Below are 24,802 nucleotides of genomic sequence, written 5' to 3'. Positions count from 1 at the left end.
AAAGAGTTGTCAGGGTTGATCTCCTCTAGGACTGACTGGTTTAATCGCCTTGCAATCCAAGGGATGTTATAAATAAAACTAAAACAAATTGTAAGCTGCCTAGAGTTATTTGAGTAGGGGGCCTACAAATAAATGTAACAAATAAATAACGAATTGCTCCCTGTTCAGGTGAGAAAATGGAGTACTGTAGGGACACTGCAGTAAGGGTGACAAGTTGGAAACAATCTTCCCTTAGTCTCAAACTTAAGCTTTGAACTTCAAAACTAAAAAGCAAGTGCCAGTAAAACTGAACCAGGAAGGAATTTCAGATTCAAAAGAACTGTTGCTTGGGTAGAAAGAGTTGTAAATGTCTACACAAGATTATATCATGATTACTCTTTATTTCTTGTGCTGCTTCTACAATAATCTATTTCTCAATAATCTATAAACTTTTATTGTGATAAAAGTTCATTGTATTTGCGCAGCTCAAGGATTTGAATTTGTTACACTTTGGGCTCTTTATACAGTGGATTCCCCACCACCACCAGATATACTCCAAGCATATATTTTTCCACCCAAATGATTTTTATGGAAGATTCCTTTAGAATGCTGGTTGCAATTTTATCAGCATTGTGTTCCTTATCTCAAAATCTTATTTTTGCACATGACTGCCCAAAATTAAAATGTACATCTTATGTAGTTTTAATTTTTTTAAAAAAATAAAGTGTATTTTATATCCTGTATTATTGAACTAACTTCCCAAAGGAAAGAGGGATGGGGAAGGTAATTTCTCTAGCTATGTGCCTTAAACCTACAAAGGTCAAGAAGCACTTCAACATTTCAGTTTTAGTATTCCCCTCCCCCCAATGTTTTGATTACAAGTCAGGTCTTAGGCTGTGGAGATCTCTTGCAACAGGTTTAAGGGGGGAGGGACATGTCAGGTACCCCCAAAACAGATAAGTAGTGGCAATAAAAACAATCAAGCATCTACACCAGTGTTTTTCAAATTTGGAAACCTAAGATGTGTGGACTTTTTTTATTACTTCATTTTGTCACAACAGCATACATAATCGACATAAAAAAACATTATAATATATATATATATATATATATATATATATATATATATATATATATATATATATAGGTCTTTGGTTGTTCGGGTTTTCTCCCGTGTAAAATTGGAAGTGTCTTGGCGACGTTTCGACGAAGTCTCATTCGTCATCTTCAGGCTTCAGCTTCGTGCTTCTGGGAGCAATGTGTGATCGCAGCTGTTTCTTCCTTTTAACTGCTAGTGGGGGTTTGAACTGATTGGGTGGGAGCTTGGCTGTGCTCTGATTGGGTGGGGTTTTCTGTGCTCTGATTGGCTGGGGTGTGTCCTGTGTTGGTGGGGGCTTGGTTGTGCTCAGTCTAATCTGTGCTGCAGGGGGATTTGAGCTGGTGAGCTGCACTGCTGCTGTTTGGCTTCGTGTTCGTGGTCGTGCTACATCTTCGTAGTGGGTGTCAGTCTGCTGCATGTATGGATTGGAGGGGTTTGAAGTGGCTAATGTTGCAGCTGCGGTCTGGCTTCTGGTCCTTGGTCGTGCTTCCTGATCAGTGTGGGTTTGGGTGTGCTTTCTGGGTGGATGTGTGGTGGTGACATCCTGTGTGGACCTCGTGAGTGTGGGTCTGGTGTCATTCCTCGTGTTAGGGACACGTTTGTCAATAAGGGCAGGTTTCAAATGGCTGGTAGGCGGAGGTATCATCTCGTTTGTTCATGCTGTGTGGGCGTTTATCTCGATGGCTTCTCTGATTATTCTGTTGTTAAAGTGTTCAGTTTTGGCGATAGTTCTGGTCTTTTAAAGTCAATATCGTGTCCTGTGACTTTAAAGTGTTGGACCAGGAAGAAGTTGGTTCCTCTTTTGAATGAGTTCTTGTGTTCTTCAATCGTGCACTTATTCTTCTGTTGGTTTGTCCAATGTATGTGGTGGGGCAGGCGTGCATGGGATTTCATATACTCCTTGATTTTCTAACTCAATTTTGTCTTTGGGGTTTCTTAGGATGGTGGATATTTTTGGTTTGTGCAGAATGCTGTCTTGATGTTATGTTTGTGGAGGATCTTGCTGATTCTGTCTGTGGTGCCTTTTATATATGGGAGGAGGGCTGTGCCATTTTCTTGCTCTCTGTCTTGGGTTTTAGTGGGGGGTTCTTTTTGGATTAGTTTGGTAATCTTATTTCTCTGGAATCCATTGGATGTTAGTACGTTTGTGAGAGTGTGTAGTTCGGTTTTTAGGTGTTGTTCGTCAGCTAAGCATTTTGTTCTAGAGATGAGTGCCTTGGCTACGGAGTTGATCTGTGCTGGGTGGTGGTGTGAGAGTGCATGCAGATAGCGGTTTGTGTGTGTTTTCTTCTGGTAGATGGTGTGTCCTAGGGAGCCATTGGGTTTCTTGTAGACTAAGACATCTAGGAAGGGAAGTTGGTTGTTAACTTCTGTTTCCATGGTGAACTGTATTTTGGGGTGTAGGCTATTGAGGTGTGTGAGGAAGTTTTCAACTTCTTCCCTGGTCCAACACTTTAAAGTCACAGGACACGATATTGACTTTAAAAAGACCAGAACTATCGCCAAAACTGAACACTTTAACAACAGAATAATCAGAGAAGCCATCGAGATACAAAAAACGCCCACACAGCATGAACAAACGAGATGATACCTCCCGCCTACCAGCCATTTGGAAACCTGCCCTTATTGACAAACGTGTCCCTAACACGAGGAATGACACCAGACCCACACTCACGAGGTCCACACAGGATGTCACCACCACACATCCACCCAGAAAGCACACCCAAACCCACACTGATCAGGAAGCACGACCAAGGACCAGAAGCCAGACCGCAGCTGCAACATTAGCCACTTCAAACCCCTCCAATCCATACATGCAGCAGACTGACACCCACTACGAAGATGTAGCACGACCACGAACACGAAGCCAAACAGCAGCAGTGCAGCTCACCAGCTCAAATCCCCCTGCAGCACAGATTAGACTGAGCACAACCAAGCCCCCACCAACACAGGACACACCCCAGCCAATCAGAGCACAGAAAACCCCCATCCAATCAGAGCACAGCCAAGCTCCCACCCAATCAGTTCAAACCCCACTAGCAGTTAAAAGGAAGAAACAGCTGCGATCACACATTGCTCCCAGAAGCACGAAGCTGAAGCCTGAAGATGACGAATGAGACTTCGTCGAAACGCCGCCAAGACACTTCCAATTTTACACGGAGAAAACCCGAACAACCAAAGACCTATATACAAACACCCGTGAAAACCTCAGAAAACATATATATATATATATATATATATATATATATATATATATATATATATATATATATATATATATATATATATATATATATATATATAAGTAAAAATATGTAACAGTTATATTAATTTGATATAATGAAGGGAACAATTGGACAGGAACGGTAGGCCCTTTTGTGCTCTTATGCATGCCTTTTATAGTCCTTTTAGGAATGGGGTGAGGTCAATAGTAGACAGTTTTTGGTTGAAGATTTTGGGATTTTGAGTAGACACTATGGAGTCAGGTAATGAGTTCCAAGTGTTAACAACTCTGTTACAAAAGTCATATTTTCTGCAATCAAGTTTGAAGCGGTTGACATTAAGTTTGAATCTATTGTTTGCTCTTGTATTATTGTGATTGAAGCTGAAGTAGTCTTTTACAGGAAGGATATTGTAATAGATGATTTTGTGTGTTAAACACAGGTCATGTCAAAGTCGGCGGAGTTCTAAGTTTTCTAATCCCAGGATTTCAAGCCTGGTGGTATAGGGTACTTTGTTGTTTTTGGAGGAGCGAAGAACTCTTCTAGTAAAATATTTCTGGATGCGTTCGATTGTATTAATGTTAGAGATGTGGTATGGGTTCCAGACGGATGAGCTGTATTCAAGAATAGGTCTGGCAAATGTTTTGTATGCTCTAGTTAGCAGTGTAGAGTTTTTGGAAAAGAAGCTGCGTAAAATTAGGTTTACAACTCTTAGAGCCTTTTTTGCTATGTAGTTGCAGTGGGCTTTGGCACTTAGATCATTAGATATGAAAACTCCAAGATCTTTGACAGGGTGGGGGTCGTCAGTAAGGTAATGGCCATCAAGCTTGTACTTGTTGATAGGGTTCTTTTTTCCAATATGTAAGACTGAGCATTTGCTGGTTGAGATTTGGAGTTGCCAAGTTTTAGACCAATCGGAAACAAAGTCAAGGTCTTCTTGAAGGGTAGAAGTATTGTTAGTGGTATTAAATAGTTTGACATCGTCAGCAAAGAGAACACAGTAACTTGAGATAAGGTCACAGAGATCATTTATGTATAGTATGAAGAGCAAGAGACTTCAACTCTCAGAATTGTGGCTTTACATTTTAAAAGTTGCTGAGGCTGAGAAACACTGAACTTACACTGAGGACAGAAGATGGTGTTAAGATGGGGAAAAAAATCTTTAGGAATGAAAGGTTGAAAACTCCCACTTTTTAATTCTTCTCATCTTCACAGCTGTCACCAGAAACCGGGGTCAACTAGCGGACTAACTTTAGATATGTTTATCTCTTTATGCACACTGAGAGCATATGCACCAAGACAAATTCCTTGTGTGTCCAATCACACTTGGCCAATAAAAAATTCTATTCTATTCTATTCTATTCTATTCTATTCTATTCTATTCTATTCTATTCTATTCTATTCTATTCTATTCTATTGTACAGTACCTCGCTCTTCCATAAGGATTAGCAGGATATTCTGACTAACTTGATTTTGTCTCTCTGGGAGAGCTTTTCCAGGAGGCGTTTACTTATTTAGAAAAAAAGACTTCAAAGCAGAGGTTCCTACCTTTGGGGGAAACTGGTCTCCTTTCACAATCTAATGAAACCCACTGAACAAATTGTCAGAACAAATTATTCAAATGCATCAAATGCATAACTTGTGTAACAAAAGAAACTTCTTATGCTCAAATACAACTATCAAAATATTACTGGCATGTATGGATATTTAGAGGGATGTGGTGGCTCAGTGGCTAAGACGCTGAGCTAGTCGATTGAAAGGTTGGCAGTTCAGCGGCTCGAATCTCTAGTGCCGCGTAACCGAGTGAGCTCCTGTTACTTGTCCCAGCTTCTGCCAACCTAGCAGTTCGAAAACATGTAAAAAATGCAAGTAGAAAAATAGGGACCACCTTTGGTGGGAAGGTAACAGCGTTCCGTGCGCCTTTGGCGTTGAGTCATGCCGGCCACATGACCACGGAGTCATCTTCAGACAGCGCTGGCTTTGAAACGGAGATGAGCACCACCCCCTACAGTCGGGAACAATTAGCACATATGTGCAAGTGGAACCCTTTACCTTTTTTAGGGATATTTAGGCACAAAAGAATGTTAGAACTAAAAATTGTATTGATCATTATTACTTACAGTTTTGGAGAAAAGGATACTGCACACAACAAAATGTATTCTGCTCCCACTTTTTAAGGGTATAATACTTTTACATAGTATTGAAATTAAACCCTATTTTTGCAGGTTAGAGGCCATAAATTACTTTGTTGCCTATGTTATTATTGAATGAAAATCTAAATTACAGCTAAATTTCAGTTAAAGGTTAGTGAAAATAAAGATGTAATTTTATATACCATCCAGGTTCACGGACACCCTGAAAATTATCCACAAACCCTCAGGTTAAAGACCCCCTGCACTAGCCAAAGTTTAAAAAGCTGCAGAAGTCATTTCCATGACCCAGTGCAGGAAACCTCCCAATAAACCCTTTCTTTTTATCTAAAAATCTGGCTTTATTAACTTTAGAAGAGAAATTTTCATTAAAACTTCCCCAAACTGCAGCATTCCATAGTTTTGGGTTTCAGGACAGGCCCAATAGTTTCTGTATTTGGAGTTTTAGGCAGAAAGATTCAAAGTATCTCCCTTTTTATTTTCCTAGAATTGGGCTGAAGGGATATATTCTGGGTAAGAGGGTTAAGAACTTTTAAAACTGGACAGACCAGGATGTTAGGAATCATAGCTACCATTTTCTGGGGAACTCATGCAAAAAGGGATAGGCCAGATGTTATCACCCCTTCCATTTTATAGTACTATACATATAAAAAGAAATATTGGTGATACATATTAATATATCTTATTTTGCAGGAACAGCCCAGGATTTTGGAGAAATTTTAAACACAAGAGAACTGTACTCCACCTGGAACTGAAGGCAGCTGGAAAGAAAAAAAATCTACTCCCTTTTGGAGGATATATGCCCAATTTGCCCCCACCCAAAAAAAGACAGAAGGAAAATTGACAAAAGAGCATCTCAGTACTAAGTATAACCATTTTCCCCAGTCTAATATGCTGTATGTATTTTAGCTGTTATTGTCTTCATTCCCTGCAGGATAATAAGAATTGTAGCCAGAAGCATTTAAAATGAAAGTTTAGATCAATGGTAGTCAACCTGGTCCCTACTGCTCACTAGTGGGCGTTCCAGCTTTCATGGTAGACGGTAGGGATTTTGTCCGATACTGAAGCACTTTCCTTTTTTTTATTTAATTGACTTTTTAAAAAAATTTCATAGCATTATTTAAAAACATTTTCATTAGGTTTTCATAAAATTCCCCGTGACAATTTAAATTTCTGAAAATACACTATTTGTATCACCTGCGCATAAGTTTAGTTCATGTTACGTAAGTGAAACTAAATGGCACTATAGTGCGAGAGCAAAAGAGCCTCGTCCCAGAATAGCTCGCGCATCTCCCCCCAAACCAGTGGGCGGTTAGAAAATTTTACTACTAACAGAGATACAAAAGTGGGCGGTAGGTATAAAAAGGTTGACTACCCCTGGTTTAGATTATCTCAGTGTTTTGGAAGACTGTGGCAAAGTTCAACAGATCCTATAGCATGGAGCTATCGCTAAGGAATTGTTCTAGAAGTTATATACTTTTATTAATAATTTTGCCATTCTTGGTACACAAGCCAATTTGATCTGACGAAATTTCCTTATCAATACCCACAGGTTCCAAGAGAACATCAAGATCGTTAGTCTCATGCAGTCCTTTCAAACAGAAATTCCCAGATGAGCTTTCTCTCTGCAAGAGATAAGCCAGCCAGAAACAAAATGAAAACTGTTGCATTCTGAGAACAGAAAGTAACTTTTTCTCTTTCCCAGCACACATGATAATCTTCAAGATCTGAAATTCCTGAGATGAAAACAATCTTGTTTCTTTAAAAAAATATGCTTTACAAACAAGAGATCTTTGATTTCTTCTTTTAAAAAAGAAACTTCCCTTCTAAAGCAAGGTTTTCCCCTTGGTTGTAATTGGTGGAAATTGCAGCAAAATATTGCAGTCTGTGGAATGTTCTTAAGCGGGCCAACTAGCAAGGTACTCAGAGAATGGTTCATTGATAATGACTATGTTTGCACAATCCAATCAGCCAACTGTATTTAACCAAGTGTTGTTGTTAACCTAATGGGATCACAGAACTGTTCTCAAAAGATCAAATTTATTACAGCTTATCCAGTTGTTAAGGTCTACAGAAGAGGCCCTTTTGAACTGGATCCCATTTTCAAAGACTAATTTTTCTGGCATAGAAGAGAGGACCATCTCCTCTGCTGTTTCAGTATAAGCATTCCCTTTGGAGACACATTTGGTAAATCTCACCAATCTTTCCTTAGATGATTTTAATATTTAACTGTAATAGTATTTTATTCATATATTAACTTCTGTTGCCTGTTTTCAGTATTTTTTTTTATTTTTTTTTACATTTATATCCCGCCCTTCTCCGAAGACTCAGGGCGGCTTACATTGTATAAGGCAATAGTCTCATCCTATTTGTATATTTATATACAAAGTCAACTTATTGCCCCCACAACAATCTGGGTCCTCATTTTACCTACCTTATAAAGGATGGAAGGCTGAGTCAACCTTGGGCCTGGTGGGACTCGAGCCTGCAGTAATTGCAAGCAGCTGTGTTTAATAACAGGCTTCTTACAGCCTGAGCCACACCGCGGCCCATAAAGTATAAACCAGAGCAGAAGATAATCCTTAAATCTTTCTAATAAAAGAAATCATATAATCCCTGCAAAATTGACCAAGAGTAATCTCCTGAACTTGCTGTCAACCAGATTTAATAGCTGATACACATTTTGGCATTTAAACCTGCTCAAGCTAATACTTTGTTTTTCCAAAATGAATCTGTAATCCTTCAAATTATGCACCTATTACAAACTAATTTAAAAGACAATTGTCAAAACAGGAAGCATCATTAAATTAAAAACATGAGAATCCACCAAATCAGATATATAAAATGTGATGCAGATTGGGTTGGTAGAATTTTTTTTTTATCAGAAACAGTATTTTTTTCCCCAAACATTAGAGTTTAAAACAAACATTTCTTCTGATTATTCAAATGGCATTTTTCCAAAGGACAGTCTATCCAGATATGGTCTCCCACTGTTCCCAGAATTAGATACAATAGTCTTTGGCAACAGCCAGAGTCTAAGAAAATGATGGAGTAACTCTTTAGGATCTAAACTATTGTCACAATACACAGAGCAAGCAGGCATTAGAATTGAAATGTTAATCATTACTATCTCCTACCTCATACGGATAAAGTTAGCAGTAATGGAAAAAGTTCTAAGCTGTTCTATGGACTCTTGAATCTATGAGTGAATTTTTCTTCCACTTTAAATCTACAGTTGATAAAAGAAACATAAAGTATGGCCAAGAGTCCAGGAATGCAGCTTTGGCTTTTCTATTAAAGCCAGATGTACTAAGCTGTGGTAGAAGACACAATGGTGCTCTCAAATCTATTTTGTAAAAACTTCACGATTGAAAAATCAAAGCACATTCACAGAAAAAGTTAATGTGTGATGGTTTTCCTCTGCCAGTTATATTCAGTACAGAACTTTTTTGCTACGCCAATGTAACAAGGACGAACATAATATAATTTTATTGCATGGGAAAGGGTTATTATAAACTGTTTATATTTTATTGTTCAAATGTTATGCATCAAAATACATTTATTTCAAATATAGGATACTAAGACTAGGCTGAACCAGCTGTTAGCCCTGAAAGCTCTCCAGGTGATTCTGGATGAACCATTCTTTTGCAACCCAACCTATCTCCCATGAATATTATTATGGGGGGAAAATAAAAGCCCGAAGGCTAGGAGGATATCCGTTGCTTTAACCATTTATATTTGTTTCAAAAAAACTCTTTCTTCCAGTCAAAGATGATTTCCTGACAATCGTTAATATTCAGAAAATGAAAGACATCTGCTCACAAAGAAGGAGCTTAGAAAACTAGATACAAGGTTTATTTTCAGATTCTGAAAAATGCTAAGTACTGCACCAGCAGTTTAAATAATCAATATTTATAAGATAGATACAAAATTGATACTAAGTGTTGACTCTACCTAGTTTTCCATACCAGCTATTTCAAGAAACAGTTTTTAAAGAAAGCAAAGATCACCTTGACAGTTTTTGCACTTGTCATTTCATAGTACTGTTATATTCAATGGTCGATGAGGATAAATCAAAATATCTAGTGTCCATGAATATATTTTTAAAAACAAAATATAAGGCATTTACATAATATTAATTTCCTACTTTCAAAATGCAGATAAAAGAACAGAGGACTGAAATCATACCTTCCTTCCTTCCTCCCTCCCTTTCTTCTATTTCCAATGGACTCATTGTAATCCATATGACTATTTAGCTTTTACAGATGGACAGAGGTCAGATGTCCTTAGCTCATTTAATTTTCAATGGCTTGGTGCATACTGGTAATAACTTAATCGTATTTTTTCATATAACATGCAATACACTACAAATTAATATCCTATGTAGTCTGAAGGCCCATGCTTCAGCATATATGAAAAACTTCAAAAGATGGAAGAGACTCAAAAGATCTATGTAAGAAATACCATGGCTTTGGTATTTCTATGTAAGAGATTTCCTATAGGCTTTGGACCAGGGTATCCAAAGGAATGCCTGTTGCATTTCCCAGTTGTCTACATTCTGAAGTAATCTGAGCCCCTCATTCAGGTGTCTGCGCTGACAGGGATGAGATTGGCCGTAACTGAAAAAAGCCCCTTCTCAGTTTCTGATGTTCTCTCACCAGAATGTTGCTATTTGTACCAGAACAAGGGTCTCCAACCTTGGCAACTTTAAGCCTGGCAGACTTCAACTCCCAGAATTCCCCAGCCAGAATTCTGGAGTTGAAGTTCACCAGGCTTAAAGTTGCCAAGGTTGGAGACCCTTGTACTAGAAGAAGACATCTTCATTTTAAAATGTTAATTGTGCTGTCTATTTCGTTGCCAGTTTTAATCTGTGGATAGAAGAGGAAGTGGGTTAGAAGTTGAACATTTGATTTAAAGCCCCATCACAATGGAATATGGCTCCTTCTTTTTTCCATTTTCTATTAGGGAGAATATTTCTATCATTTTGGGAATAAAACATCTGTTCATGAAATGAAGCATACCACAAAACCAGAAATGCATATTTTTCATGCAACTTCCTTAAAATAATATTGTATTTATGCAATATTTCCGATAAAAAAAATATATTTGGAAATGCTTCCGACATGTTGTCCACAACATGGCATACAACTATGAATATGCAACTCCTACGAGATTCAATAGGATTTTGTACAATTACACAATCTTATAATTTGTGCCAAAATTAATCAGCCAATAGTGACTAATATCACTAGTGATATACTCTCTGCTAAATGTATTTTTCGTACCACAGTATGAAAAATATAATTTAAAAGGTGACTTTTATTCTCAGCTACCACAAACCCAGCATGTAATTATTACTTTGGGAAAACATGAATGCAGCAGCAGTAATGATGCATTATTAAATGAAAATAAAAGAAGCAATTTCCTTAAAAGGAAACCACCTGCTCTTTAACTGTATTTTATTATGTTTCTATCACCCCACGTGTCTCTTCTAAATATCTTCTTGTTTTATCCTCTCAAAATAAGGCTGACTGTAATTTTTTAAAAATCATACCTTAACATAGATAATCAAAGGATTAGTATTTCAATTTCTTTAAAAATTAGAAATAAGTAGTAAAATATTTTTAATATCATGAAACACACCCTACAGCATTATTTTATGGGTTCTTGCTCATATCAACACACTGTCGGGCATCAGCAACAGCTTCGGGCACTCGGACAGTCATATTGTTCATATAGTTCTTCAAGCAAATTTGACAGCCCAAACGTGATCTATAGAAGGGAAAAAGCATATTGTAACAGTGACAACAGTGATTCTAGTACTGTTATATTCAATGGTCGATGAGGATAAATCAAAATATCTAGTGTCCATGAATATATTTTTAAAAACAAAATATAAGGCATTTACATAATATTAATTTCCTACTTTCAAAATGCAGATAAAAGAACAGAGGACTGAAATCATACCTTCCTTCCTTCCTCCCTCCCTTTCTTCTATTTCCAATGGACTCATTGTAATCCATATGACTATTTAGCTTTTACAGATGGACAGAGGTCAGATGTCCTTAGCTCATTTAATTTTCAATGGCTTGGTGCATACTGGTAATAACTTAATCGTATTTTTTCATATAACATGCAATACACTACAAATTAATATCCTATGTAGTCTGAAGGCCCATGCTTCAGCATATATGAAAAACTTCAAAAGATGGAAGAGACTCAAAAGATCTATGTAAGAAATACCATGGCTTTGGTATTTCTATGTAAGAGATTTCCTATAGGCTTTGGACCAGGGTATCCAAAGGAATGCCTGTTGCATTTCCCAGTTGTCTACATTCTGAAGTAATCTGAGCCCCTCATTCAGGTGTCTGCGCTGACAGGGATGAGATTGGCCGTAACTGAAAAAAGCCCCTTCTCAGTTTCTGATGTTCTCTCACCAGAATGTTGCTATTTGTACCAGAACAAGGGTCTCCAACCTTGGCAACTTTAAGCCTGGCAGACTTCAACTCCCAGAATTCCCCAGCCAGAATTCTGGGAGTTGAAGTTCACCAGGCTTAAAGTTGCCAAGGTTGGAGACCCTTGTACTAGAAGAAGACATCTTCATTTTAAAATGTTAATTGTGCTGTCTATTTCGTTGCCAGTTTTAATCTGTGGATAGAAGAGGAAGTGGGTTAGAAGTTGAACATTTGATTTAAAGCCCCATCACAATGGAATATGGCTCCTTCTTTTTTCCATTTTCTATTAGGGAGAATATTTCTATCATTTTGGGAATAAAACATCTGTTCATGAAATGAAGCATACCACAAAACCAGAAATGCATATTTTTCATGCAACTTCCTTAAAATAATATTGTATTTATGCAATATTTCCGATAAAAAAAATATATTTGGAAATGCTTCCGACATGTTGTCCACAACATGGCATACAACTATGAATATGCAACTCCTACGAGATTCAATAGGATTTTGTACAATTACACAATCTTATAATTTGTGCCAAAATTAATCAGCCAATAGTGACTAATATCACTAGTGATATACTCTCTGCTAAATGTATTTTTCGTACCACAGTATGAAAAATATAATTTAAAAGGTGACTTTTATTCTCAGCTACCACAAACCCAGCATGTAATTATTACTTTGGGAAAACATGAATGCAGCAGCAGTAATGATGCATTATTAAATGAAAATAAAAGAAGCAATTTCCTTAAAAGGAAACCACCTGCTCTTTAACTGTATTTTATTATGTTTCTATCACCCCACGTGTCTCTTCTAAATATCTTCTTGTTTTATCCTCTCAAAATAAGGCTGACTGTAATTTTTTAAAAATCATACCTTAACATAGATAATCAAAGGATTAGTATTTCAATTTCTTTAAAAATTAGAAATAAGTAGTAAAATATTTTTAATATCATGAAACACACCCTACAGCATTATTTTATGGGTTCTTGCTCATATCAACACACTGTCGGGCATCAGCAACAGCTTCGGGCACTCGGACAGTCATATTGTTCATATAGTTCTTCAAGCAAATTTGACAGCCCAAACGTGATCTATAGAAGGGAAAAAGCATATTGTAACAGTGACAACAGTGATTCTACTACTGTAATATTACACTTATAGGTAATTGTCAACTTCAAACCATGCGCTTAGTGATTGTTTGAAGTTTCAATGGGACTGAAAAATATGACTTATGATTATTTTTCACACTTAGCATCTCATAGCCACATGATCAAAATTCAGATGCTTGGCAACTGACTCATATTTATGATGGTTGCAGTGATCAACCTTTTTGACCTTATGACAAGCAAAATCAACACAGAAGCCAGATTTACTCAACAACTGGGTTACTAATTTAACAAGTGCAGCGATTCACTTAACAACTGTGGCAAGAAAGGACGTAAATGGGGCAGAACTCATGTAACAGCTATCTCACTTAGCAACAGAAATTTTGTGGTCATAAATTGAGGACTACCTGTACAAAATTACAAGCACAAAATATATTGTAAAAATATATTGATGGAGTTAAGAAGCTAAAATCTACTCAGTGTTATATGCAAGGACAAAAAACTGAAAAGACTATAGAGTATATATTTAGCTTTAAGCCAATCTTTCCCAACTTGGCACCCTCCAAGTGTACAGATTTAAAGACCCAAAATTCTAAACAGTAATCACATTGGCTGGGAGCTGTAGCACCTGTATCAGGAAAGAACTTTGACCAGAGAAGACTAATTTAGATAGTTCAGTTTGCTTTGCAGATTCACTTCTTTGCGTATTTTTTAGCTGGGAAGAAAAGGTAAACTTTAAATTTCCTACGTCCAATCTTTTTAACCTATATTGTAATTAACTCTTTATTCCTTTAACTTTTTGATGCAAAAATGATCAATCCTCTTCTGACTTGATAACTGATAATACTTTGCAGATAAAAAGTAGATGGTAACATCAGCAAGGACAATAAACACACTAGCTACTGAGCACGTTTGAAAATTTGAATTTTGAATGTGGTAGTAAATATTCTACCAAAATGTCCATTAACAACAGGTACAATGAGTATGTTCAATCACAAAGTATTAATGAAGTTACGGTAATTCATAGCACATTCTACTGCACTCCCCGCTCTACTCCCTATTATCCCAGGAGATCTTCGTTTTCTAAACAGGGACTACATTTAAACAGAACTCTGGACTGCAGCTGTACCCCATTCTCTAAGAATGCTCATAAGCCTATATGCAGTGCAGGAATATTTTAATAAATAAAATGATACTGTATTTATGTTTTTTATATTTTTAATTGTATACCACCCAGAATCACTTTGTGACTGAGATGGATGGTCTCCAAATCTGATGTATAAATAAATAAACCTTTTTTAAAATCTGAAAATAAATATTAAAGAACAGGTAGAAAAGGGAGCATGATATCTGTCAAGAGTAATTTCCATGGGCAGATAAGACACTGCTTGTCCTTGATCTAAGCAGCATGTGGTCCATTGAATAAAAACAGTGAAGATATTCTCAACAATTTTATGTTGATTTCACCTTACCTTTCTGTCAAGCCATAGGCAAGGTCCAGCATATCGAGTTCTTCATCTGTAATTGCATCTAATTTTTCAAATACGTGGTCTTCAAAGATTAAGTGACATGTAGAGCAAGCAAGTGTTCCTTCACATGCACCTAAAGTTAAATTTGGTACATATTGAGTTCATTACCTTTCAACATCATTTTGTGTTCATCATTCAACATCAGCAACATGATCCCATACATTAATGTGAGACAATCACCTCTGTACAGAAACCTGGCAGTATGTAAAGTGGGGAGAGTGAATGGAAGGAGTGATGCTATCTATTCCTGACAATTAACATTTCACAGCCATTATGGCAAGCAATGTATGAAATAAGCTTAAGGTGCTATGAAACTTGCAACATAAATCAGGACAATTTTAATTCAATACATCTGAGGACATAAAGCTGAAGAAGGCAGTTACAATATTTGTACCATATAGTTTATAGACATAAACTGTTTCTACTCCTACCCTCAAAACGACGCTATAGAGCACTGCACACCAGAACAACTAGACACAAGAACAGTTTCTTCCCAAACGCTAAACAAATAATTCCTTCAACACTGTCAAACTATTGACTAAATCTGCACTACTATTAATCTTCTCATCGTTCCCATCACCCATCTCCTTCCACTTATGACTGTATGACTATAACTTTGTTGCTGGTATCTTTATGATTTATATTGATATTGATTGTTTCCTGACTGCTTATTTGTACCCTATGATTACCATTAAGTGTTGTATCATTAAATGTTAAATTTGTACCCTATGACTATCGTTAAGTGTTGTAAGTGTTGTACCTTGATGAAAGGATCTTTTCTTTTATGTACAATGAGAGCATATGCACCAAGACAAATTCCTTGTGAGTCCAATCACACTTGACCAATAAAATTCAATTCAATTCAATTCAATTCAATTCTATTTAAAGATATAGTATGAAGCATCATAGGCATCATCAGTTAGTAATGACAGGATCAGGATAATGTAGGCCGAAGATATATATGTATGCCTATAATACAGTTAACTACAGCTATAAAGTCAAAATAAAAAAGATACAACATCAACAATAGTGTTGTAACAGCAATAGCATCTTTTAATTGAGCAAGAATTATGCTAAACATGAGAAGGATTTCATCAAGCAGGCAAATATTTAAAGCCTTAAATGTCAACATATTATTTGTATGCCTGCTATGCCCCCTAGTGACATAAAAATGCTGAAACAGACCACATTTGCTTTTCTGGGCATTACCAATGTAATTGATCATTTTTTAAAAAGAGGACTGAGAATTTTAAAGGTGGACAATACTAAACTTCTCAATTTTACTTTCTGTATCTGGAATATTAAAAAGTATGAGGTCTGTTTTAAGATGTGATAAAATTCCACTGTGTTAACATATGCAAATTAGTCTCTGAGGCTAATTTTTTGCTTTCTGGGAAATATTAAGTTGTCTATCCCTTAATCTTGACATTTTTAGTTCTGTTAATCACAAGAGTAGAATGATATGACATCTTAAAACAGACCTCATACTTTTTATCATTCCAGATACAGAAAGTAAAATGTTTGCTGTTGTACTGCCTATATGTTGCAAACTTCCATAACTCACTGAAAAAGGCTGTATTAAAATATTTTTGAATAAACACATTTGAGAAAGTGATACTAGACTTAGTGCAATCCATTAGAGAATTCTTTGGCTTCAAAGAAACCAAAACCAGAAGCATCACATATTTGAGGCCAAAGAAGGTGGCAGGTTAAATGGTATAGCAAAGATAGCAATATAAGGAGAAAAAAATCACTAACTATATGTGAGTCACATATTTTATTTAAGCTATAACACAGTTTTGGTTTTTTTTGCTTTTGGTTTAGGATTACCTGTGGAATCTCTATGATTACATCTGTAAATGTTTGCTGATGTCTTACAATTACTGTATTTTTCGGAGTATAAGATGCACCAGACTATAAGACGCACCTACCGTTTTTGGTGAGAAAAACAAGAAAAAGGAATCAGCCTCTGCCTCCCAGGAATTTTGTCTTGTTACAGCAAACAGCCTGCTTTACTTTCATTTTCGTTTTCAGCATAGCTTGATTAGCACAAGAAAAAAAAATCTGCTCCCAGCAATTTACCTTCTTGCAGCAAGCAGCAGAGGCTGGTGCAGCAATAGGCAATGGCAATCCCTGCAGCCTGAAACAGCTGAGAGTCGGGAGGTCAATCCAACTGACAATCAACCTGTGCTAATTAGGCTGTGCTGAAGCTGAAATGGGTGGTTTCTTCTTGCTGCTTGGTGCAAGGAGGTAACGTTCTGCCCTTATTAAGGCTTTTTCGATCTCCCGATCAATAGCCTTTTGCCTCCTCACCACATCTAATTCCGAGGCCTTAGAGGCCTTTTTGCAGGCACCATGGTGTTTGGGAGGCTTTGCCATGGCTCTCTTGCCCAAAGGCCTCTCTCCAGAGGGTCCCACCAAATCTGCCTCCCTAGGGCTCAAGAGAGCCAGGACCATGCCATTCCCCGCTCTATTGGCGGCAGCCGCAGCTTCCTCAACCTTTTTAAGTTCAAGCAGCTCACCCAAAACGGCCCTGCTGCGATCTAGCATGGCTAAAAACTTTGCACTCCTTATGAGTTTGCTCGGAAACCAGGCAGGGACTCCGGTGCCTTTCGAGCCCAAAGGCTAAGGTTGGGCTAACTGGGCAACTGCCCGGCACTGGACTCATGCTCCGACAGTCCTGGCCGCTCCTGCTAGCTGGCGCTCCCTCGGCTGTCAACGAGCCACTCGCAATAGCCGGAAATCAGTTTAGTGCCGATTGTTGAGTCTAGCATAGCCCAAGAGTCAGCGGCGATAAGTTGTTCTGCTCGTTGCCCTGCCAGGAACGATCTATCATCTGGCTTGCCATTGGTTGAGACACAGCCTTCAGCGGGTTATGGGTAAAAGCCTTTCATGCTGGAAAAGCCGGCTCCAACAGCCAAAGCTGGGAGCAGGCTGACAGTTCAGTTTGCTGAAGATGGCAATTTAGAAGAAAGGTGAAGAAGCAATCCAAGAATGGGTCAGCTAACTAAACCACGTCTGTCTTTGACCAAGACTGAGTCAAAAGCTGGGGACCGTTGGCAGAAGGCGTGTCCTCGCAGCTTTGACAGACTCAGTCTTATTGGCTGATAGACAAGGACACCCCATTCCTGGATGTTGACTCCACTACAATGGAGAAATGTCTGTTTTAGGGATGGAACTTTTTCAACCATCTATTTGCGAGTAAAAGGGTTGCCTGCCAGATTGATTTTATCCTGCGTGGGGCTCCCCACTAAGCATTAAGCACTAAGCAAAAAAAATTTGATTAAATAAATAAATAAATAAATAAATAAATAAATAAATAAATAAATAAATTTTGGTTGCTCTCAAAGATGCTGGCTGAAAAAGTCCTTGGTGAGAGCCAAGTGGGATTTTGGCACACAGTGCTTACAGTATGTGTATTGCAGCAGTTCTGTGCACAGAGGGGAGCTGCCTGCCCCCCTCTGGCAGGAAGCTCTTTCACTCCATCCACTTAATAACTACAAAGGGGAGAGCAAGTGGGCATTTTGCTTAAAGACTGCAATGACTTAAAACCAATATTGCAGGCTTAATTGTGGTTGTAAATCAAAGAATACACGTAGAAGAATAAACTGCAATTCACTAATAGTGACTGATGCCAGAACAAACACATAGCTGTGGAAGAATTATGCAAACCAACAATATTATTTTTTTTCCTAATTTTAGCAAAAAATAAATAAACTTATACTGGTGCTTTTTTTTTAGAAGTGGTTAACTTTGACTCAAAAGTCACAGAGTTTTAATTTTTTTAAAAAAAATTCAACTTAAATTTCTTATAGGAAAGGAATTATATTTACTTACCAAATCCATCTATGTCTAGATTATTATCTATCACAACATCTAGAAGTGAATCTCCAACCTTTCCTTTGGCTGTTAATTTATCACCATCACGATTTATAAAATGCACTGTAACTTTTTCTTCCGAGCTGAAAAAAAATTCAGTATCTTATTATTCTCTTTTAATCCAATTTTTTACAAAATTGTTTTTCAATACAGTAAATATTGGTTTATAGAGACTAAATATATTTATTTAGAAAATGTATATGGCTTCCTGTTTTAAACATGATAATCCTAGGTGACTCTTAACGACATTCAATAGAAACAAAATCTCCCAACAAATGCTATAATGGAACTGTTCTCAAGAGTTAGATACCAGTAACAATAAAGCCAACTCCAAAACCCAACTCACTTCAAATCTCATATAAGAGGAATTAGGGCGGGAGGAGAAAGAGAGAGGAGAGGAAATATCATCATACAATCAGGGAAAGGCTTTCTGAAACAACTTTGTCTTCATCTACTTTCAAAACATCATCTTAATGAAAATAGTTGAAGATGAAATTGTTTCAAAGAACATTACCCTGATTTTATGATGCTATCTTTATTTCTTTTTGTCCCTGCCCCCACTCTAATTTGTTTATCTGATACTGTTTGCTGTTGCTGTTTTTGCTGTCATTTGTTAAATTCTTATGTGGTTTTTATGCTACTTTGAATGTTTGAATTCTTTTATTAAATTCTATGTAAGCTGCTGAGAATCTTTTTGATTACAGTATAAAGGACCAATTTAAGGTGCTGGTTTTTAATCATAAAGCCCTGTAATCTTAATCTTAATTTTAAACCTGGTGTCTGTGTACTTGCAGGAACATTTTCCCAAACAGAATTAGCCTGCCTTGTACATTCATTCTTAAGAGAGGATGCTGTGGAACATTGATTAAAGACAAAATCACATTTATTCCTTATTATTTCTATCAGTGTGTGTGTGTGTGTGTATGTGTATGTGTATGTAGAGCATTTAGCAATAGCACTTAGATTTATACACTGCTTCATAGTTGTTGTGACCCAGGTTCCCGGACTCAGACTCCTGGAGGAGGATGATTCAGAAAGTGAGGAGGAGGAACTGGCAAGGCCTGCTTCCCCTGGGCCCTCTCCCTCCCTGGCACCTACCCAGGAGGAGGAGGAGGGGCTGGCAAGGCCTGATTCCCCCGGGCCTTCTTCTGATTTGGCAATGCCCCAAGAACAATCTTGGCTTGATGCAAGACTGCACAGATGTGACCGGTGCGCGCAGCAGAGGCGGCGTTGGGACAAAGTCAAAGAATGATGAGTCATGGAGTGACACCCACAGGGGCTATAAAGCAGGAGGCAGAACTTCCTGGCTTTTTGTCTTGGACAAAGCAGTGAATTTGCGCGGGCAAACTGTTTCAATGGAGGGAAGAATATATTCGTAAGTAACTCTGGCCTTATCTATAATTTCCAAGTTATCTCCAGAGACTTGGCAGGCGCATGGGTAGACGTGGCCAGAACATTTATTTATGTAAATAAACTTGAAAAGAAGGCCTTTGACTGATTCTTTGTTGGGAGTATTGGGGGAGGGAAACAGAACAATAGTGTTTTAAAGCACTAAGCAGTTTACAGAGTCAGCATATTGTCCCCAACAACCTGACTTCTCATTTTACCAACCTAAGAAGGATGGAAGGTTGATTTAACCTTGAGCCACTCAGGATCGAACTTCTGGCAGTGGTCAGAGTCAGCCTGCAATATTGCATTCTAACCACTTCACATCGTGGCTGCTATAGAATCTATGTCTATATAGATTCCTTGCTTGTGTAACTAAGATGGCAATCATAATTGCCAAGATGTCACTTCATAAGTCATCTCATCAGAATAACAAATATAATTTATGTTCGGTACAGATTGATATGCACTATGACCATTTAGAGTGGTGAAGAAATGACAAGATTAATAAATCTGTATTTATTGTATAGGTGGACTAAGTTGAAGAAACTAATAAGGCAAAATAACTAAAATGAAAGTATCACAACTTTGAACAATTAAAATGGTTGAATTATTTCAATTCTGCTACGACCTCTGTCAGAAAAAAACACTCAGCTCAGAGGTTAGAGACTGAGTATTTCCAAAGCACCTATAATGTATTTTTCATATTCATACTTTATAGCAATCAAAGGCCTTCAGTAGTTTATATTATATAAAAACCATTTAAAACATCCTTGGTACAAATTACTATTAAAAATAAAAACAGCATAAGCCAGACATAATATAAACAATACAAAACAGAAGTTAGAGATGGGGGGAGGGGCTCTTTGAAACTTTTAATAATTTCTAGAACATCCATAAGGTTATTTTTAGTAATTTTCAGAACATCATTAAGGAGGGGGCTATAGCATGATCATTCCCAGGACACTGTTCCACAGTATCTCTGGTGCCACTGAAAAGCTGCATGTTCTTCCTTCAGCTCTTTAAATGTCCTGAAAAGGATCTCTAAATTCTAAGAAAAATGATCTCCTGTGGCAAGGGTGGGTTCTACTTACTTTTACTACCGGTTCGCAACAGGAGTGTGCATGCTTCTGCGCATATCACCGGTGATGATGTTGTGGTGGGTGGGTGGAGCCTCCTGCTAGTTTTACTACCGGTTCTATAGAACCAGACCAAACTGAAGGCAACCCACCACTGTCCTTGGGATCATTTCTCTTAGTTTGAACTAACTGGTTTGAGCAGTACTGGTTGGATTTTCTTTCTGGATATGCTGGATTCAGGCTATTGAATACCTGTTTAGGCAACTTTTTTTTGCTCATAGAATGTAGAAGAATGTAACTGACCACAATGACTCATCTTGAAAAGGGTAAGAGAGCTTGAAATTGAATGCTATTTGAATGCAAAATCGAGAAATCTCAGGAATGAAGACTAAACCAGAAAATAAAATTAAAAAGTTTAGATGGCAATAGCGTTGTTCCCAAGAGCACACAGGTACAAATACACTGTTAACTAGACTCAACTTTTAACTTGAAGGATACTTTATTTTACTTAGCCTTTTTGATCTCAAATATGATATTTAAATGCATACAAATGCATATGCTGATGTTTAATTTATTATTTCAATGTATACATATAGCCATCTCAAATTCATGACTCTGGACAGATAATCCCCCATCATCTTTCCAGGTCATTATTAGTGGCAGAGGAGTAGCAGTCATTGGTTGATTGCCAAATTGTGAATAGTGTATCCCAGCATCATGCCAGCAGTTGATTAAATAGCTACCTAAGGGAACTAAAGCCCTCTGGGATGTCAGCCTTTGACTTCGTTTTCCTATTTTATTGCTTTAAATAATCAAACAACTATAACAGCAATAGAACTTAGACTTATATATCACTTGGTAGTACTTTACAACCTTCTCTAAGCAGTTAAGAATCAGCATATTGCCCCCAACAATCTGGGTCCTCCTTTTACCAACCTCAGAAGAATGGAAGGCTGAGTCAACCTTGAGCCGGTCAGAATCGAACTGGTAGTGAGCAGTTAGTTAGCCTGCAATACTGCATTCTAACTACTATGGTTCTTTTTAAGTCCAACTAACCTGAATGAAGCAGAAATCTTGCACAAATACAAAATATGCACTACTATATCAACATGGGTGGGATCCAATCTGCAGAACTTGTATTCTTTTCATGTGTATAGGACTGGGGTTATTCCAGAGCAGATCTGGAATGCTTAGAGAATGTTTTTCTCTACTTTGCAAAAAGTGCAACTGTCAGAGAGTGATTACACAATCATAGGAGTTATCTTGCAATACTGTAGTGACAAGTTTTCACTTGATCTTCTCTTCCCTCATCTAAAGTCCAATTTCAGCAATTCAGTTTAAAAGAACAAGATGGATCTTGTGCCCATGTGAGTACTAAACTTCTAGGCTTGTTTCATTTTGTGTGTGGGATTCATATTTGTTGACTGAATTGTGTTTACATTGAAAAACCATAATTACCAATAAAGGAGAATATTTGTAGCTCAGGGTTGACATGAGGGGTCCTTGATGCTCTCTGAGCTTGCCTGTTTTCTTGCAGTAGCAGTGACTAGCACCGATGATGTTACCTAGTTTGGGTAATGAAACGTCTGCAAGAAAACAAGCAAGCTCAGAGAGCACCAAGGATCCATCCAACTATAGATTGCTTTGCTTCACCTTTAACTCTCTCAAAAAAAAAGGCTAGCAGTGTTACACAAGCAATTATTTTGTTTACATCATCCAACTTTCACATATGGAACAAGCAGACACTTCATAAGAGGAAACTACACCTATGAAACTTTAGCCCATGGCACAATTCATTGCAGCTTACTGACAAGCATAGTTAATAGGTTTTCATATTATATGCTTATACACTTTGCTAAGTCATAAACAAACAAATCTAAGTGAAAGTATGTTATTTAAAGCCAAAATCACAAGCAGGTAGATCCTCTTCCAGATTAGACAAATTCCAAACTTTACTGTCACTGCACAACACATGTACAATGAGATTGGTTGAGTGCCCTCAGTGCACTCCCCGCCCCAACACAGTACAACTCACAGTGAAGACAGAAAATCTCTAACCCAATAAATCAGGGGTCTCCAAGCTTGGCAACTTGAAGACTTGTGGACTTCACCACAAGTCTTCAAGTTGCCATGGTTGGAGACCCCTGCAATAAATCATATTAACAAAACATCTATTGCACCAGTGTGTAACATGTTACACATTGCGCCGGCCCTTGTATGGTTAACAGAACCACGGCTTATCTGGGCTCGAACAATAATACACTTAGATATAAACTGACCTCAGGGGTCACAACACCGGGGTCCCATTACACAAAGCCGTAATGTCGCAGCCCAGGTGCAACAATATTGCGTGGGTGACCGTGTCCAAAGTCACGGTCAGCATTTTCTGTGACCTCCGAGCTGACCTAACCTAGCCCAGGTTTTGCTTTACGCCTTTCTTCCACCAGCCAATCCCGGGATTTCTCCCTCATTTGGAGGAGAGGAGAGGAGAGGTGAGCGATCCCCGAGAGGTACCCGTCGCCCCGTTTCCAACTCAGGCCGGGAAGGTTGACTTGGCGAAGACAGGACGGAGCTCCTACCTGAGCCCCGTCGCCGCGTGGAAGGACCGGCAAGAGCCAAGGCGGGCTACGTTATTCCAGCTACTGCTGACCCGGAAAGGAGCCTCCAGGAGCCGCCAGCAAGAAGACGGCGCGGCTCGAAAGAGAAGACGGAAGCTGCTTGAGGTGGCCATGCTGTAACGGCAGGCGACGGCGAATCCCCAAAGCCAGCGGAAAAGGCAAGCGCGAGCGACTTCCGCTTATTACTTGCCGAAATCCAAAGGTCGGTCCGTTCATCCAACCGGAATGCACGGCTGCTATTCTCATAGGTGTTTACGCTGCCGACGTCAGAAGGTCCGCGAAACGCGCACGATTCCCTCGCTTTGGGAGACGAATTACGCGAATTACGGAAATGAAGCTTTCGGGGGACACGCATGCTAGGAAGAATGCGGGCAGAGCGAGCGTTTGGGCCGCGAATCGCGCATGCTCCGCTTACCCGGCTGATCCTCGCCTCCCTTTTAGTTTAGGGATTTGGGGAATGTGTTAACAGCGCAACAGTGATTTGTTTATTTAAACAAATAAATTTAAACAGTGATTTGTATATTTAAACAAATGTCTAACCATGTCTTAAAGGTGTAACTTGGGTAGTAAATGGATTTTATGTTTTTTTCTATTTCTAAAAGTGGTCTAAGTGTAATGATCTGTATTTCGGTTCGAGATCCATTGCTTTGTAGTTGTGGATATTTGGACAACCTATCAATGCAAAAAAAAAATTTCATTTTGTAATCTCAGTTAAACTAGCATATGCAATTTTACACCAGTAGAGGGCAGAGCAAATCAAGGAAGGGAGCAAGGTAATGTGGGTTGTTAATTAATGTGTTAAGTATATGCATAATACTTAATGTAAAATGCTCCTGCTTCAACGTTTGTCATAAAAAGATACCTTTCCAACATATTACCCCAACAATCTCTTCTCCTCGTCAGAGAATTCACTATCATATGTCAGCATAAAATTGCCTTATTTACTACCCTGATGTCTCCAAAAATGAAAGAGAGAAGATAGCAAGTTTAATCCTAGAGACCATATGAAAAGAAAAATTCTCATGCACAACATATGTGTAAAAAGCTAAATTAGAGTTACTAAATGTGGACAGAGAAAGAATATTAGACTTGCACTTAGCCAGGAACTTGTATTAGTTATGGAAAAATAAATTCCATAACTCACACGAGTTCCTGGCTAAGTGTTTATTCCGCCTTTATTATTTTTATAAATAACTCAAAGCGGCAAACATATCTGACATGGCGCGCTTTTCTCCTCCCGTTTTCCCCAAAACAACCCTGTGAGGCAAGTTGCACTGAGAGAGTCACCCAGCTG

At 38.1% G+C, this 24,802-nt stretch overlaps 1 protein-coding gene across 2 annotated transcripts; it reads right to left on the bottom strand.

Annotated features, from left to right (window-relative positions):
- Nucleotides 1-12,837: 12,837 nt before the first annotated feature.
- On the bottom strand, nt 12,838-23,907 carry FDX1 (ferredoxin 1). 2 transcript variants are annotated; one of them, XM_058186177.1, is made up of 4 exons: nt 23,699-23,907; nt 18,384-18,508; nt 14,490-14,619; nt 12,838-13,002 (listed from the first exon to the last, which is right to left on the bottom strand). In XM_058186177.1, exons 1-4 carry the CDS (start codon nt 23,752-23,754, stop codon nt 12,888-12,890), a joined length of 426 nt encoding a protein of 141 aa, XP_058042160.1. In that variant the 5' UTR covers nt 23,755-23,907; the 3' UTR covers nt 12,838-12,887. The 2 variants fall into 2 exon arrangements, with proteins under 2 accessions (XP_058042160.1, XP_058042159.1); XM_058186176.1 differs by having other exon boundaries at nt 23,470-23,901.
- Nucleotides 23,908-24,802: the final 895 nt, after the last annotated feature.

The sequence above is a fragment of the Ahaetulla prasina genome, chromosome 5 (assembly GCF_028640845.1).
Source record: "Ahaetulla prasina isolate Xishuangbanna chromosome 5, ASM2864084v1, whole genome shotgun sequence".
NCBI lineage: Eukaryota > Metazoa > Chordata > Lepidosauria > Squamata > Colubridae > Ahaetulla > Ahaetulla prasina.
This window is presented reverse-complemented; position numbering and strand designations above follow the sequence as displayed.